This window comes from Notamacropus eugenii, chromosome 3 (genome assembly GCF_028372415.1).
Source record: "Notamacropus eugenii isolate mMacEug1 chromosome 3, mMacEug1.pri_v2, whole genome shotgun sequence".
NCBI lineage: Eukaryota > Metazoa > Chordata > Mammalia > Diprotodontia > Macropodidae > Notamacropus > Notamacropus eugenii.
The window spans coordinates 241,807,726-241,826,021 of NC_092874.1; the positions used below are offsets into that span (position 1 = coordinate 241,807,726).

Below are 18,296 nucleotides of genomic sequence, written 5' to 3' on the forward strand. Positions count from 1 at the left end.
GAGAAGAGAAAAATGAGAAGAAGAAGGAGCAGACAAAGAAGGTGATCCAGAAGATTTAATTCTGGATTAATCAGTCCAAAAGAGGTCAAATATAAGTAAAGCTCTAGCTCCTATGTCTGGCATTCAAAGCCTCCACAGTATGGCACCATCCCACTTGTCCAGTATTATCTCATAGTACACACTCTATACACCAGCCAAACTGGTCTACTCTCTGTCCACAAACATGCCTGGTGGTTTTCTATCCTTGTCACTTTGCTTACTCTCTTCCCCATGCTTCTATGCTTTGTGTATCTTCTCTTTGCCTATTAAATTCTACCTACCCTTTAAAGCCTAAATTGCATCCCCCACTCAATAACAACTTTGTCCCTCAGATTTCATGACACTCTGTTTATGCCTCCTTAATGCAATTATCATAATAAATGCAGTTTTCTATGTTATAATTATCTGTATTGGTTTATATCTTCCACAAGACCTAACATGATATTCTGCACATAGTAGGTGCTTAATGTCATTGAAATTAAATAAAATATGAAATTCCTAGGAAAGTGAAGTTGACAATATCTATTCTGCTATGTTATGAAAATGCTTGTTTTATTTCTTAAGTTCAGAATAAAATAAAAGCATTTTTAAAAGTTGAAAATAAAAAAAGAAAGTAGAAATTTATCTAAGATGAGAAGATGACAACACCAGAGATTTTTCCAAGTTGAGGTTGATGCTAAATGAGAAGACATTGACTCATGATATAGGCGCCAGAGTGATGGATCTGACTGTGAGGTACTGGGATTGAATTCCACCTCTCCCTCTGCCTCCCAGACTTCTCTTGGATCTTGGACCAGGCATCCAACATTGGGGACTTTAGTTTCCTCATCTTTAATGAGGAGGTGAGGCTACATCACCTCTAGCTTTCAGTTCTAGATCTGTGATTCTATGAAGGAGGTGATTTTAATATATACAGGTATATATATTTATATACAGACAGACAGACATATATATATATATATATATATATATATATATATAAAGAGAGAGGGAGAGAGAGAGAGAGAGAGAGAGAGAGAGAGAGAGAGAGAGAGAGAGAGAGAGAGAGAGAGGTTTGTGGCTAGAAAGCTAGTCTTATCAGGCTTTGAAAGTAGGAAACCCTGAGCTGAAGTCCCATTTCAGACACATACTGGCTGTGTGATCCTGAGTCTTCTCAGTGTCTCATGTAACTCTAAGACTATATAATTTGCAGTGAAAGTGATGGATGACCTGTATTGGCAGAAAGAATTTCCTTATTTGGGAGTTTCCTATACCAGTTAAATCACTAGTCCAGGCCCTAGCCTTGCAGAGGGAGAAGTAGCAAGATTCAGAGCAGATTGGGGATATGCTAGATCAATTTATACCTCTTGAGAGAACTAATTATCAAATTTTCAGTGTCAATTTTCATACCTCAGAAATCAACAAATACTACAAATTAGGGTCTGATTTATTGTTTTGTTGATTGTCTAAACCTAAGAAAGTGATCAAAAAAATGGTGATAATGTAGATTAAACCTTAAAAGTGTGTCGTACATTTTCAGAGAACTGGTTGTTAAATGTTTATAAGCATACCATTGGGCCAGACAGAAGGAAAAAAAAAACATAGGAGAGGACATTGAGATTCTTCATGTGGAAATGAATGGAAGCATCCACCAGCCACTATGATGTAGAAAATGGATGTGATAATGTAGTCATGTGCTGGCTTTTACTGAACACCCTGGCAAGGGACATTCATAGGTTGAATGCTTCATCTTTCTCTCCCCTTTATTTTGTTCTTCAAAATGCCAGAGGGAGAAAAAATGAAAAGAAAAGAATTTAATTTCTAAAAACAGGCAATTTGGTTATTTATTAGTGGCTCCAGAGGCTTTGGGGGTAGCTAGGTGGTGCAATGGATAAAGCACCTTCCCAGGAGTGAGGAGGACCTGAGCTCAGATCGAGCCTCAGACACTTACTAGCTGTGTGACCTTGGACAAGTCTCATCTGTAAAGTGAGCTGGAGAAGGAAATGGAAACCACTTCAGTATCTTTGCCAAGAAAACCCCATATGGGATCATGACTGAACAACAAAAATATAGTATTTTAAAATTTGCAAAGTGCTTTATATCTCTGTGATCCTCATAATAACTCTGTGAGGTAGGGAACCAAAGTTCAAGGGGGAAGAACTAGAAACACTGAGTGGAAATTGAGTAGAAGCAAATTTAGGTTTTATGTTAGGAAAAAAAACCACTTTCTAAAACTCAGATCTATAAATGAGGTAGACTTCTTCAGGAAGGAATGCTTTTCCAATTTTTCTTTTCATTCTTCCCTCCACCTTGGCGGTGCTTAAGCAGAGTCTGGGTCACTTGCATAATTGCAATTACTTTACAGGTATGGGTTAGTATAGATGGCAATAGACATTTCTTTCACCTCTAATGTTCCGTGGTTCTGTGATGTCACTAACCACCAGTCCTTGACCTGGAATGGGAGTGTTGAAGACGTTGCTCATGCTTCACAGGCTCTCTCAGATTAAAAAATCTGACAAAACTACTTAACTGGCTATGCCAGTTAGAACTTATATAAGAGTTTTAAATCCCTAAATAAAGCTCCCAGTCCTTAGGAAAATAGGTCTGTAGTAATTCCTAGTTAAGGAAACCAAAAGAGACATGAAGTGACTTTCCTTAAGAATGGGAATTAGGTAAATAATTAACTTCTGGTCTCCTAAAGCAGGGGTTTTTAATCCATGTTCTTTGAAATAGTTTTTAAAGTATTTTGATAACTGTATTTCAAGGTAACTGATTTCCTTTCTAACCCTATGTATTTTATTTTAGGCATAAAAAAACATTATTCTGCAAAGGGATCCATAGACTTTTCTATACTACCCAAGGGGGTCCAGGACACACAAAAATGGTTAAGAACTCCTGCTTTCAAGTGAAATTTCTTTCTATTTTATTTAAATAAAATAAAATTTTAATTGATTTTTGGGGGTTAATCTCAACTAGATTTTTCAACATATTTCCCTTACTCTATCCATAGATTCATCCTTGATAATAAATAACTTTTTAAAAAAAATGATGGGTGGTGGGGAACAGTTCAGCAAAACTGACTAGCACACCAGTCAGGTTTAACACTATATGGAGAAGTATGTTAGAGCAAGCTTTTACTGGCTCACTCGATGGTTAAATTTTCAGTGTGAATAGTGTAAAATAAATCAAGACTTGATTTATTGTGTTTGTGTGCTGAATCTAGCTTGTACCTGCTCAGTCAGCTAAATACTCAAACTGCAAATTGGACTGAGCTAGCTCTAGCACACAAACACTCCACATGAGGTCTTGATTTGTTTTTGTTTTTTTAAATATTTATTTATTATTTTTAAAATAAATTTTCTCTAGTTACATGTAAAAACAATTTTTAGCATTCAGTTTTAAAACTTTGAGCTCCAAGTTCTCTCTACTCTTGATTTGTTTTACTGATTGTCTAGACTTAAGAAAGTGATGGAGAAAATGTTAACAATGCAGGTTAAATTTAAAAGCATGCAGTAATTTTTTTTAGAGAGCTGGTTGTTAAATATTTACCAACACACCATCCATGAGTCCAAACCAATTCTATACTATTTCTACAATGAACGGAGGGAGATACAGTCATATGTTTCTTCTTTGGGAGCAGGCTTAATCATTTTAATTTTACTGTATTCTTGGGGAGTTCTTTCCATTTCCATTGTATCATTGTATATGTTGTTTTCCTGATCCTACTTGCTTCACTTTGTATTGGATCATTTAAGCTTTCCCATACTTCTCTGTATTCATTTTTTTAAAAAATATATTTTTCAACTGATGATTTATTTATTTTTAGCATTCTTTTCCTTTCAAATTTTGGGTTCCAAATTCTCTTCCTCCCTCCCATCCCTTCCCCTATCAACTGAAAAGACAAGCAATGTGATATTTATTTCTGATGACTCAAAAAGCTAAGGAGTTACCTATTAACATTTCTTCATATATGGAGGAGGTACTAATTTCATGCCAACTCTGAAATGAAACTTTTCAAAAGCTTCTTTTATCCCCTTTTTTGAATAATAAAAGCCCCTTTTGTTTGAGGAGATGAACACCATTTTTAATGCTCCCAGCTTCTATAGAGGGGCCAAGTGGAATTTCACAAGATTTTCCAGAGAACAGTCTAATGTGAGCTAAAAGCAAAGTAGGAAAATCTTCAATCCAAGAGGTGAGATATTCCCAAAAAGTTAATGTTCTGAGTTTCTAGGGTAGATACTCTTTCAACAATGCTTGAGCATCACTGATGACTGAAAGACAGCTGAAGGAAAAACACATGTGCACACAAAATATTCAGTTGATTGTCTTTTGGGCTAACCAAGCCAATAAAATCACATTTATGCAAACAAGTTACCCAGGAGTATGACTTTCAGTAATGTAGAGTAGGAAGAGAGATGACACTAACCTTTGAATGTATGACTCCTAAACATTAATTTCATGCCACTAAGGAACATAATATTGAAAAGATCTTTTCTCTATTACACAAGAGAGTGAAAAAATTAATGGCAGGAGTCCCCATTTAAGAAATACTGAATTGCAATTGTCTGGGTGTGAGGTGATGTAGACTGTGCCAGAGTGGCAGCTGTGTGAATGCAGAGAAGTGGACATATACACAAGATGCTATGAAGGTAAAAATGACAAGACTTGGCAGAAGATTGGGTATGTGAGATGAATGAGAATAATGAATCAGGGCAAAGGTGCCATCAAGTTTATGAGCATGGATCACTGGAAAGATTATTCTCAACAATTATAGGAAAGTTTAGACTTAAAGGGAGATTGGGGGTAGGGAAGGAAGAAGAGAATGAGTTCTGTTTTTTTTTTCTTATTTTGAGAGGTTTATGAGTCACACAATTTGAGATGTCTAAATGGCAGTTGGTGATATAGACCTGGAGCTCAGAAGAGAGTCCAGGGCTCGATATCCAGATATGGGAAATTCAAGAAGTGGATTTTGTACGATTGTTTAACACATGGAAACTGATGAGATCAGCAAATGAGATAGAATAAAGCGAAAAGAGAAAACGGACCAGGGCATAGCCCTAAGGGATATCCTTATTTAATAAAAATGACATGAATGAAAAACTATCCTAAAAAGACTCCGAGAAGGAGACAAGTTGCTTCATGTGACTGAGTGGTAAATCTCTTCTAGGATAATGCAAGGGATGGGGAACCTGTGGTCCTCTAGGTCTTCAATTGTGGCTCTTTGAATCCAAATTTCACAGATTTATTTATTTATTAAAGGAATTTATTCTGTGAAGTCTGGATTCAGTCAAAGGGTTACACTTGAGGAACTATAGGATCATATGTGGCCTCAAGGCCACAGGTTCCTCACCCCTGGAACCACTGTTTGCCTCTCACTATGAGGATCAATAAAATGTCTAAATCTTTTTTTAGTCATTAAATAAATTGCTATTCTAAAACAATAATTAGTATTACCTTTTTCACAATTTACACCGTAGAATCCAGGTGGGCAGATGCACAAGCCAGGAGTAACACAGAGACCACCATTCATGCATCGTGGTGCACAGAGTGCTAAATGAAAGAGAGAATCATGAAGAAAGGCAAATAAGATTTGAGAGCATGGCCATTTTGCTAAATTAGTAACAGACCTGTTTATTTGTTCTGACCCTAAAAGTTTAAGTGTCAAGTAGGTTGCAATCAGATAGAGTTTTTCTGGTGGAAATAATGTTATTGATACAATCTCCATCATTTTCAAGATTTCAGAGAATTCACAGATCTTTCCATCAGAACAGCAGCTTAATCACAGAATCTGACACATATCAGGAGCTTAATACATTCTCGTCTCCAAGTTAGGTACATATCTTTTTGCCGAATTATTTCTATAATCTTTACTGTAAACATCCAAGTCATCCTTCCCCAATTAAAATGCCAAGAAAAAGAATACAAAATGTTCATACTTCATGTTTTTAATAATGAAAAAGTTTTCTTTGGCCAAATGAGTTAATAATTAAACATTTGTAATGATCAGTTATTTTCTTGTTTGTGGCTTTTTCCTTTTCTCTTTTTTTGGATCTCATCTGTGATTTTATTGGCTTTTTGGAACTCCCAATGAGAACACTCTCTCTATCAAATGAAATAGGGGGACAGCCAGGTGGTACAGTGGATAGAGTACCAGCTCTGGAGTTAGGAGGACCTGAGTTAAAATCCAGCCCTCAGACATTTACTAGCTATGTGACCTTTGGCAAGTCACAACCCCTATTGCCTCAAAAAAAGAAAAAAAAATAGGCACCTTCTCTGCAACTGAACATCTTAGAAAATTTCCTGTGGTACTAGGAAGTTAAGTGACTTGTCCAAAGTCACATACAATAATTATGATTTCTGATTCTGAAGTGGGCTTTCTAGTCACTCTACCATGTTGTTCCTCTGTGTTGTTGGGTTATTTTTTTCATAAAAGAGCCTTTAAACAAACCATTTTCCCCCAAAGGTGGAATGTGCATTAAACATTTAATGGTGCTTATCAACTCTCAGACCCATAACCATTTTATGATGTATGGTTAGATATTGGTGACTAGAGCTACTTTTGAAAAAGTGGAAATGAACATTATTGAATATTCAACTTGAGACTGAGTGGCTTGTTAACAGTTCACAGGATTGAAGAAAATCCCTAATGTATTATATAGCCCTATAAGCTTATCCTTAGGTGCTTTAATGATGGCATGTGGGACCAAATGGAGTTATGGTCTTCCAGTTTTACTATTACACAAGTGACTGAAGAAGTCAACAGCCATAGTTGTTTGAGGAAAGAATTTCCATTTCCCACATAGACTTTCTGTGATTTTCTGAGATTTTATTAATGCACACTGAAGTGATTACAGTTAAGTGACTTAAAACAAGAGAAGGTATATTTATAGTATCTCTGAGTCTCTCTTTATATACAACTATGTCATGGACAAGTTACGTGAAAGAAAGAAAGAAACCAAGATCAGTCAATCAGCAAAGCTTTGTGAAGTGCCTACCCAGTGCCTGCAACTCTACTGGTGTCCCAGGAATACCAAGACAAGAAAAAAGCAGTGAGACATTGATCTTTCCTACCTTTCTCACAGTGAGGCCCGTAGAATCCATCGGTACATTTGCAGACACGTCTTTCATTGCAGATGCCTCCATTTCTGCACCCTCCTGGGCATTCAGCTTGAGCAAATAGAAATAATTCTAACATTAAGGCTCTGGATGCATTAAAAAGTTAGGTGACTCATACCCAACATGAAAAGAATCTGAGGCTTTCATTTTCTTGTTGGTATCAATAGTAATAATCCATTTGACAATGACATATATTAGTTTTCCTGTATCTTTGCTTGTACCTCTCATTCTTCCCACCCACTTTCATTCTCCATCACACACACTTCTCCTTCAATATATGAAACTTTACCCATTCTAACTTATGACAGAGAACAGAGCAAGGAAAGAAGGAAGGAAAAGTATGAGCCTTTTACCATCCAAAACAGTGTTCTCTTTAAAAATGTTGGATTGAATTACATAGTTTCTAAATACAAATATTTGTATTTGGAAGCTGGAATGACATTTCAGTTTCAAATTCCATTCATTTCCTTGTACAAATATTAACAGAAATATGCAGTCACTGTCCCCTTTATTTAACTAAAAGTGTTTATATTTTTAAATACACAATTGTCTTTTCTTTTGCATCTAGCAGTCTTCTTGATAGCAAGGAAGAAGCCAAATGAGATGGGAAGAATTCATAAATGAAGTCTGTCAACCTTATATCCATCCCATGCAATAATCAATCAATCAACAAGCATTTATTAAATTACCTACTGTATGCCAGGCATTCTGCTAAGCATTAGGAATGCAAATACAATTTGCATTCAGACATTCCCCCCTTCAAGGAGTTTATTTAACTGGAGAAGGACTATGAGAAGTATAATATAATAGCACCGCCTCCCCCCCCCCCCCCATAATGGCTCTGGATACTTTTCCTGTAGCTTTAAGGAAGAATGGAATCTTGAGGGGTTACTGTTTAGCTCTTTACTGTGAGGAGTGAAGAGAAGGTCAGTTTCATAGTGAGTCTAGTCTGCTTCAGCTGCCCTACTTGAAGAGACATTGGGTGAGGCGCAACCATAAAGAACTAAGAGGACTTCCCTCCTGTAAGACTCTTAGCTTGTAAAGAAACATTATAAAGAGAATTTTTAAATCACTTTGGCACCTATCCTGAGCAAACTGGATGGGAGAACTATGTTTTCATAATTTAAAAATTGGCAGTAGTTATAATGGTTAGAGTTGACTCTGACTGTAATTTTACTTATAGCTGCTATGTTGTAATTAACTATTTGTATCTTTATTATTTAATTTATTGTTTGTATAGCCAATAAATTTAATATTTGTTTAAGAAAAGGAGATGAGGGATTGATATATGTATATATATATATATATACGTACACATATACACATACATATATATACACGTACTTGAATATATACATACACAAACACACATACACATATGCATAATGTATATAGAAACAGATGAATGAAGCTTATGGGAAAAGAGTTTTCTTCACTTTTTAAATAAGTAATATTTGGGTTGGTAGCTCAGAGATAATTGATTGATTAATGATGGATATTTTGCCATTTTAATAAGCTCATGAGGATATATCCAAACATGCTCCTTGATTTCCTTAGAACCTAAATAATGAATGAATAAAATACCAAGTCAAGGAGCAGATGGAGAGGGGTAATGACTGCACTTAGGCTACATATGGATCACCAATTTGAAAAACCTGCTACATATGTTTGTCATGGCCCCTGTTTCATTTATAATTTGTAAAAATAATGACCATTACAATAGCATTAATGTGATTGAGTTTTTTCTATGTAAAACTTCCCAAAATGTGACATCATTCATGATACTCATAATTCTTTTTCAGCCATTTGTTGAGATCAACATTTTTATAACTGTTACAAAACATGCTATTTCACACAAATAAGAACTTATAAACAATAATAAAATATGCTTGATTTTATTTGATAAACCAAAGAACTCTTTATGTATCCATAGCCAAACTATCCAAAGATTTTCTGTTTCAAGGAGCTATCCCAAAACAAGTCTATGGACTATTCTTCCTTTATACAGAATAAGTCCAAAAGTGGATTAGTTGAAGGAACCAGGAATGTTTAGCCTCAGAAGACTCAGGGGAGACATTATAGCTATCTTCATGTATCTGAAGGATTATCATGTGAAGGAGGGATAAGACATTTTATTAGTCTCCAAAAGGTAGATATAGAAGCAATGTAGCTGCAAAAAAATCAAATTTAGGCTTAATGTCAGAGCAAAGTTCCTAATAACTAAAGTTGTTCCAATGTAGATTGGACTGCTATAAGAGGCGATAGTAAATCTTCAAGCATACTCCAGATGACCACTTGTCAGGCATGGTAGAGTGGAAGGAGAGTCCTTAGATTAGACTTGAGATCCCTTCTAACTCTTGAATTTTGTGATCCTGTGTGTTTCTGCAAATGTTTCATTATTTTGCATGGCAAATATGTTCCTTATCTATTCATATTTAGAAATTCAGACTTAAAATAAAATGATAAAATTACTTCTAAAGTGATTTATAAATCCTTCCTTTATTTTCTCCCATTTAATTTGCAGGCCAAATATTTAAAAATTGTAAAGCATATGAAAATATTATTTTGCAAAATTATTAGCCACAGCTCTAATTTGTTCTATAAAGGCTGTTGCTTTATCTTTTTGGAACAGAGGAAGGACCAATTTGAGGAAGTTACCGATTTATTTACATCCCTCAGTTTAAAGAAAAGGTTCAACAAATCTACAACTTTGAGGAGGAGATTTCTGATATACAATAAATATGATTCATTGTTATGACTATCTCTAAGAACCTTCAAAGTACTTTGGCTCAAGAAAACTAGCATGTTTTGCAATAATACAGAAATGCTACGTGCCCTACTGGCCTTATACTGTTGCACAATTTTGTAAAGAGCCTTCTTTTTTAATAGACTTAAAAAAATAAAGTTGATCACCCTTATAACAACTTGAAAACTGTATGGCTTCTTGATTATATTTATCAACACAAATGGTTTTCTATGAAGCATACACTTCCAAATTGCATAAAGGACTATTTTAATTAGTGTTTGCAGAGCTGTATTTCCTCCTGACATTGGGCTCCATCAGTGAAGATTGCAATTCTCCCACAATACATAATTTTCCATTAAAAAATTCATCAGTTATGTTGAAAATATATCTTAATTTGTCATTGCCATCAATAGACTTACAAAGTAATAAACCTTTCCTCCCAACATCAATTTCAACAATATATCACGCCTACATAACCAAAAAGCATGTTTAACTACATCTGTTACTTCATCCATTTGCAATGTAAAATAGGAATGGTTTAATTTGTCAATTAATTGTCAGACATGAAGACAATTCTCCTTCCTTCCATATTGTATACAAGTAGAGCTACTTTGCACTTGTTTTGAGAAATATTGTTTTAATTATATTGATAGATAGCACTACTATGTTTATTCTATCAAAATGAGGCTTTTTAAACTTAATGATACTATAAGCAACTTTGATCACACCAGCAGTCCTTTTGAGGTTACAGACACAGATTTTGAAAAAGTTTGATTTTGCAAATGACTGGTTTTCTGTAGGAAAATTATAGTTTCTTGCTAACATATTCTCTATATATTCTTTCAAAATATCTTTTGAATTCATTAAGTTTTGTGCTAGCTGCAGCAAAAGCATTCACACAAAGGAAGGAATAGTTTTCCTCTCTATTAATAATAGTATTTGTAAATTTCAATGATAAATATAATAGATCACATTTTCTGGATTTGGGCTTTTTACTTCAAGTTTATTTCTACTACTTAAGCTATCTTTATTATCTTTGTATCAGTTTTAGTTACTGTAGTGGCCTTTTCCTTCAAACTAGATATTTATTTATCATGAAGGTATTTTATTTCAGTTTTTAAAACTGAAAGACCATAAAATATTTGACAATTGAATTGAAATTTAATTGTTGGAAATTTCAAACAATTATAAATACTCTTTTCAAGTCATTTCAATTTTTAAGAAGTTATTGTTGTTTTAAAAATTAGTTTATTATATTGTACTCAAAAAATGATCTTAAGAAAAATGGCAGACATTGTGGTACCTTTTAACTTACACAGAAAGATTGTTTAGCATTGAAATTATATATTTTCTGTCAAAATGCAACAAGCAAATAAATACTATAAAGTTATTTGGCTCATAAGTGTCTACAGACTAACAGGGACACCCTGAAATTTGTCGTGTCCTGACTCAAATTTAATTTCATCTACACCTACCATATTAAGTAGTTCTTGGACTAGAGTTTCCATCAGTTGGAGTGATTTTGCCGTCTTGCTTTTGTTGATTTCGATTTAAATTTTGCTTTTACTTAAAAAAATGGATATATTTATGTGGGAGTTGTATTTAAAAATAGCTAACAATTTGATCCATTGGTTTATATTTCCCTTAGAGAGTCTTAGGCCCATCATGTCTTCCCATCCTCAGAATATGTATCATAGTTTGAAATATTGTACCTTAATTGAATGTAATTTTACCTTCACATCATTAAAAAGTCCATATCTATTGCTTTAAAATTTCTTGCTAGATATTATTTGAAACATATGAGGTGGTGGAGTAAATAGAAGGCCAAACCTGGAGTCAGAAATATCTGAAATCAAATCTAATCTCATACACTTAGCTATGTGACCTGGAGCAAGTCACTTAGCCTCTGTCTACCTTAAAATGGTGACAATAATTGTATCATCTCCTGGGTTGTTGTGAGGATACATTGAGATAATATTTGTAAAGCACTTTGCAGACTTAACAAATACTAACTACTGTTCTTATTATTTTAGTTCTAGCAGTGTACTGTTTAAACTACACAAGTGTAATATAATTTGAGTATTCCTTTGTCTTTCAAGAGGCTTTATTCATGATAACAAAAATGGAGGAAAGAGAGCTTATGTAGAACTAGACTGGTATTCTCTAAGGGGCAAAAATAGATTTCTCTGTGTCTTCTATAATATGGGTCTTTTAAAGGTTTTCAGAAAACAATTGAAAAAGAGGAAACTGGAAGGAGAAGAAGTGAAACAGCATGTTTACAAGTGTTTAAAACATCTTTTTGGAATTTTCCATTAAAAATTGGTTCTGTCTTATTAAGTTGTTTTTGGTCATGGCACTGTGCCCTTCTTTCCAAATAGGAATTCAAATCCTTAAATCCAGAGAAATAAACTCTCAATTCAAAATTGCAAAAGCTAAACCAAAGTTAAAAATTTCATTAAAATCACTAGAATAATAAACTGATTCAGTGGAAAAAGTACTGGATTTGAAGGCAGGGAACCTCAGTGGAAATCCTGATTCTACCACTAATTACAACTGTAATTTGACCTCCATGGACCTCAGCTTTTCTGTCTGTAAAATGAGAGGTCTGGGCTATATAACATCTTAGTTGCCTTCAAGTTCTAAATATATTATTAACCTATGGAATGCTACTCCATAGCAACCTTTTTGTACCTATATTCTGGGCACTTTCCCCCTTGGCCTTCAATTTCAGCAGTAACACTATGGAGTGGAGAGTGGAAAGGCTTATCAAGGCAGCCATCCTCTGGGTAGGCTGTAAGGTAGAGTAATGGAACAGACTCTTCAGCCATGGTGTGGTGAAGCCTGTGGATCTCTTCTCAAAATAATATTTTAAATTCATAATATAAAAGTTTTAGCAATACAAAGGCAACCAGTTATGTTAATATTCAGCTATCTATCTATAAGTACATATATATACACACACAGATTGCTATTATTGTTTAATTGATCAATTGTGTATGACTCTTCGTGATCCCATTATTGGGTTTTCTTGGAAAATATTCTGGAATGGTTTACCATTTCCTTCTCTAAATGATTAAGGCAAATACAGTTTAGGTGACTTGTACGGGGTCATAAAGCTAGTAATTGTCTGAGATTAGGTTTGAACTCCAGTCTTCCTGATTTCAGTCCCAGCACTCTATCCACTGAGCCACTTAGGATATACATACATAAATCTGTGTGTGTGTTTACACATGCACACATATACAGACACACACTATATATGTATGCACACACACATATGTGTATATGTGCACATACACATGTGCACACGTTGATGTGTATATATTTACATATGCATACATATATGTACAGATACACAAAGATACATAAATCTCTCTCTCTCTCTCTATCCATCTGTATTTCTACCCATCTCTATATCTCTATCTTTATATACCTATATTTATATCTATCTCTGTATACATTTCTCTGTCTGTTTCTGTCTGTCTCTCTTTCTGTCTCTCTCTTTGTCTGTCTCTTCCATGGATCCCAAATTAAGAACTCCTGCTCGAAGATAAAAATAGCCAACTCTGATTTTTACAAAAACTCAGGGTGTTTCTAATTATTCTATGAAGCATCACAAAATTCTCATTAAAAAATAAGTTACAAAGATAAAAACATGCCATTCAGTAGTTTTAGAGGAAACAGGGAAGCAAAGATAGGAAACATGAGTGTCACAAAATCCAAAAAATGAGGATAGACTTGCACAGCCCTAAAGACTGGAAATCGTTGCTGCAGCAGGAGATGTAGAGCAGTGGCCCTGAATCACATACATCCCCATGCTTCTCTGCTCATTCTCATGGCTCCAGGCTTCTTTTCATACGCTGCCTTTGGGCATCTACCACTTCAACTTCCTGATTTGCTTTCTTTCTTAAGATGTGATATACAAAATGCTGGTTACAAACTTGCATGGCAAAGCTCTTCTTACTTTTATCCTTTATTTGGTCATCCCTTCCCCACTCCCCAACCCCCACTATTTGCATGTTCAATGAATATGAGATGCACACTCAGGTACTTTCCTCCTGAGACAGTGGGGAATGAATTTTTATTAATGGTCATATAGCAAAGAAGAGGAAAGTGTGACAGAGAGGAAATACTACTGGATGTGAAGTCAGAGGACCTGGTTTGACATCTTGGCTCTCTATCACATTCCCTGTGTGACCTTAAACATGTCACTTAAACCCTCTGGGCCTCACTCTTCTCATCTGCAAAATGGGGCTTTAGATTAGATGACATCTCAAATTTCTTTTGAGTTCAAATCTTTGGGAAATGAATTTATCTTTTGGTTTCTTCATCTGAAAATAGAACTTCTGATCCTCCTACATAATAGGAAATGCTTCTGTTCATTAGTCAGTACTGAAAGCAGGTAGGATCTCAAAGCTATTTTTTAAAAAAACTAAAACAAAAATGTTGTATAGCTAGGTTATCTGAAATTAGTCCAGGATTACATAGCTGTCACATATGTAATAAGAAGAAGAATTTGAATTTAGGTCTTCCTGATTCCAGGTCAGAACTCTACAACAAAATGTAGCTTCTAATGTCCCAGTGCTTTTTAGCTAGTGCACTGGAGAGCGTTGTGAAAACTTAAAAAAAAAATACAACTTTTTTGAAGAAAAAAAAAAGACCTAGTAGATAACATAATAGTAGTTAACTATGATATTCTATAAAGAAAATTAGAATGGGTTAGATACAATGTAAGTTCCCCTTAACCCAGATTATATTGAGGTACCCAGTAGTCTTTACTCAATCCTTACCTTGTTGGCATGTTTTAAAGAAGATGGCATTCTGGGGAGTTTGGAGGATGATATTGCCTTCAGAGTTCATTATGATAACATTCACTTCAAATGCTGCCACTCCATCTTGTTTTCCAAGACATGGGAATCCTACTTGAACAACTAAAAGAAAAACCAAGAAAAATTATGACAATACTAAAAAATGTTAGTCTGGTTCTAATTCTCTAGCAATGTTGGAATGGGAGATGCAGACTAAAGCAAGAAATGCTCACATTACATTGAAATCCCATTCATTTGGGTCCTGCTTCTTTGAAATCTGCAAAAATGTACTGATAGGCTGGGCTGGTTTTGCTCAGAAAATCAATAGTTGAAAACATGGTTGCAGGGATAATGATTCTTTGCAATTTCATGTTCGAATTTGAGGCTAGTTTTCTATCCACTACACCAGTGGTGTCAAACTCAAATAGAAACAGGCCAATAAACTGTACATTAGGATTCCTACAGGCAGCATATTGACTTAAAAAATCACAGGTTAACATTATCTATGTTCTAGTGTATTTTTTATTATTTTCAAAAACATTTCCCAATTAAATTTTAGTCTGGTTGATGAGTACTCAGTAGAAAAGATGTATTGTGGAGGTGACCCAAGGTTTGGGTATTAGGAGGAAATGACCAGCAGAAGGAATTCATGAATGAAAAATGGTGCCCTTCTTGAGTTCGTTAACTGTAGAATCAAAATGATTGTAAGTGTGACTAGGGGCTCAGATAGTTCTTCTATGGACTTCTTGTCATGGGGGCCTAGCCCCTTACTTGAGCTGAATTATAGAGATTAGAGGAACAGGAAACAAGTATTTGCTAGCTACAGGACATGGAGAGTATCAAGTAAATAGAATTTTAAATTAAATTGTTCCCAAGCTTGTAATGACACTATTTTTATGAAGGCCCATTTGTCAATGGCAGATCTTCCTGACCATTGCTACTTTCACAAAGATAGAACTGGAAAGGACCTTAGTCCTAACTCTTGGATGTTTCAAACTTCACATAAAGCCATACAATATAGAAGCTAGGTGACCCATAGATAAAGTTTTAGGCCTGGAATCAGGAAGATTCATCTTCCTGTGTTTAAATCCGCTCTCTCTCTCTCTCTCTCTCTCTCTCTCTGGATCCCAAATTAAGAATGCCTGAGTTGCTTCCAACTCAGATTTTATAAAAACTCAGGGTGTTTCTAATTATCCTATGAAACATCACTAAATTCCCATTAAAAAATTACAAAGATAAAAACTAACTGTATGACCCTGGGCAAGTCATTTAACTCTGCCTCAGTTCCTCATGTGTAAAATGAACTAGAGAAAGAAATTGCAAACCACTCCAGTATTTTTGCCAAGAAAACCCCAAAATGGAGTCAAAGAGTTGGACGTGACTGAAATGACTGTACAAAGTGGCAAAATGCATAGAGTGTTAGACCTAGAGTCAGGAAGACATGAGTTCAAATACAGCCTCAGACATTTACCAGCTGTGTGACCATGGGTGAATCACTTAACTTCTATTGCCTCAGTTTCCTCATCTGTAAAAATGACAAGTATAGCACCTACATCTTAAGGTATCAGATTTAGATGGGACCTTTGATATCATCTAGTCCTAACAACTCATTTTGCAGACAGGAAACTGAGGCTTAGTGACTTGCCTAAAGTCATAATAAATAGCAGAGCCTGTATCTGAACCAATATCTTCTGACTCTGAATCCAGATCTCTTTCTTTACCAGACTTTTCATTCAGTTGGTCTGACTTTATTAATGATGATCATTCATGAAATTTTCCTGAATTCATTGGCAAAAGATATATATGACACTCTAGCCTGGTTCACCTCCCTACCGATCTGATGATTCCATATTAGATTCCTTTTCTAGTTCTTCATTCATAGTACATCTACCAGCTGGGAATATCCCCCAAGATTCTATCTTGGGCCCTCTTTTCTTTTCTTCTATTATTTCACTTGGTGATTGCATTGTTAGTGTATTTTTTTCGCTTCATTTGAAGATTTTTCCCATCCATTAATAGGCCCATGTGACCTGCTTAAATCACATGGAAACTTGTTACATGTGGTGGGAGGAGCTTGCTGAATGGGTGGAGCAGGAAGAGGCAGAGCTAGAGCAGAGCTGAGAGTAGTTGGTCAGACCAGTCAGAGCTGAGAGAGAGAGAGGAAGCAGGCAGCTAGGATTGTGAGTGTTTGTGGGAAGGCCTGATAATATGTATAGACTTTTTGGTTACTATGATGCATTTCTTTGTTGCTATGATGGATTTGGCTTTCTGGTATTTGAATAAATGTTTTGGTTCTGTCTTCCATTTGAGAATCTGTTATATTTTGCAATTCAGAACTGTGCTGACATATTCATAGACACGGTAGGCAGTATGTCGCATTGGTGCTACAATGATCTGATCAGCTATAATGGATTCAATGATCATCTCTCAGCTGATATATCTAAATATCCAACCCTACTCTTACTACTGAGCTACATATAATCCTGTGTCACCATCTTGTAGAATCTGCAAAAGGGTGAAACTGGCCATTTAAATCTTCAAAATCTGCTAATCCATCCCAACCATGGGATGATGGGAAAAAAAAACATTGGATCTTGAATCAGAGAACTGAATTCAAACATGAGCTCTGGCATTTACTACCTGTGTAACTTGGGCAACTCATGTAACCCCTTAATTTCTTCATTGGTAAAATGCAAAGAAGCTGAATTAGATTATATCTAAGAGCCTTTTGCAGCTCTGAAACTATGAAAAATCAACTTGTTGAAAGAAACCTGTTCTATTTACAAAAATGAGATCTCCTAAAGAGACATTTCCCAGCAAATAACATACTCCAGGATCGTAGATCTTGATTGGGAAGGGACTTTAGATATTATCTGTCCCCTACCCAATTTTCCAGATGGAGAAACTGAGGGCAGAAAGGCCAAGTGACTTTTCCAAAGTCACATAAGTAATAAGTGCCAGGGCTTCTGTTTGAACTCAGATCCTTTGACTTCAAGTTCAGTCCTCCCAGAATTTCCCTTGGTTTTAGTTTCTGTCAGCCTGATTCATCACTGCCAAGCTCAGGAAAATTATCTCAGATGAAGGCAAATTCTTTCCCTTTAGCGTTTTCATAAAACTCTTTGCTTACATTTATAAAAAGAAATGGAACTGGAAACCAGGCTATGCTTTTCTATAAAGCACTGTCTGCAAGCCAGGGCCAAGGCTTTCCCAATGTATTTAGAAACCTAAAGAACATCTCAGGACATTGATATTGTCAGCATTCATTAGAGTACAGTTCTCAGAGTAATAGGTAATTTTAGTTTCCCTTAATCTTTGAGACTTGAGTAGTGTAAATAACTGATTACATGAAAGAGAAAAAAAAAAGAAACAGCAACAATTTAAAAAGAAAATATAAAACCAAAATTGGTTTTGGGGATTCAAGGATGGAATTTATCCCAATGGAACTATACCTTGCTTTTTTATAAAAATGATATATGAAAACCTCTACTTATAAAATAGCAAAAAAAATAGGAGGCGGGGGATTATTTGAATTACAGAGGGAATTTTTACATTTCGCCAATAGACTTAACCACTATACTTCTCCCCCATAGCCAATCAATTGACACGCC

At 35.2% G+C, this 18,296-nt stretch overlaps 1 protein-coding gene across 1 annotated transcript in view; it reads right to left on the reverse strand.

Annotated features, from left to right (window-relative positions):
- WIF1 (WNT inhibitory factor 1) overlaps nt 1-18,296 on the reverse strand; it is a 109,860-nt gene that overhangs the window by 25,652 nt on the left and 65,912 nt on the right. The window contains exons 4-6 of the mRNA XM_072655277.1: nt 14,671-14,811; nt 7,090-7,185; nt 5,473-5,568 (exon numbers count right to left, since the gene is read on the reverse strand). Coding sequence (XP_072511378.1) covers nt 5,473-5,568; nt 7,090-7,185; nt 14,671-14,811 — 333 coding nt within the window. The remainder of the gene's footprint in view (nt 1-5,472; nt 5,569-7,089; nt 7,186-14,670; nt 14,812-18,296) is intronic.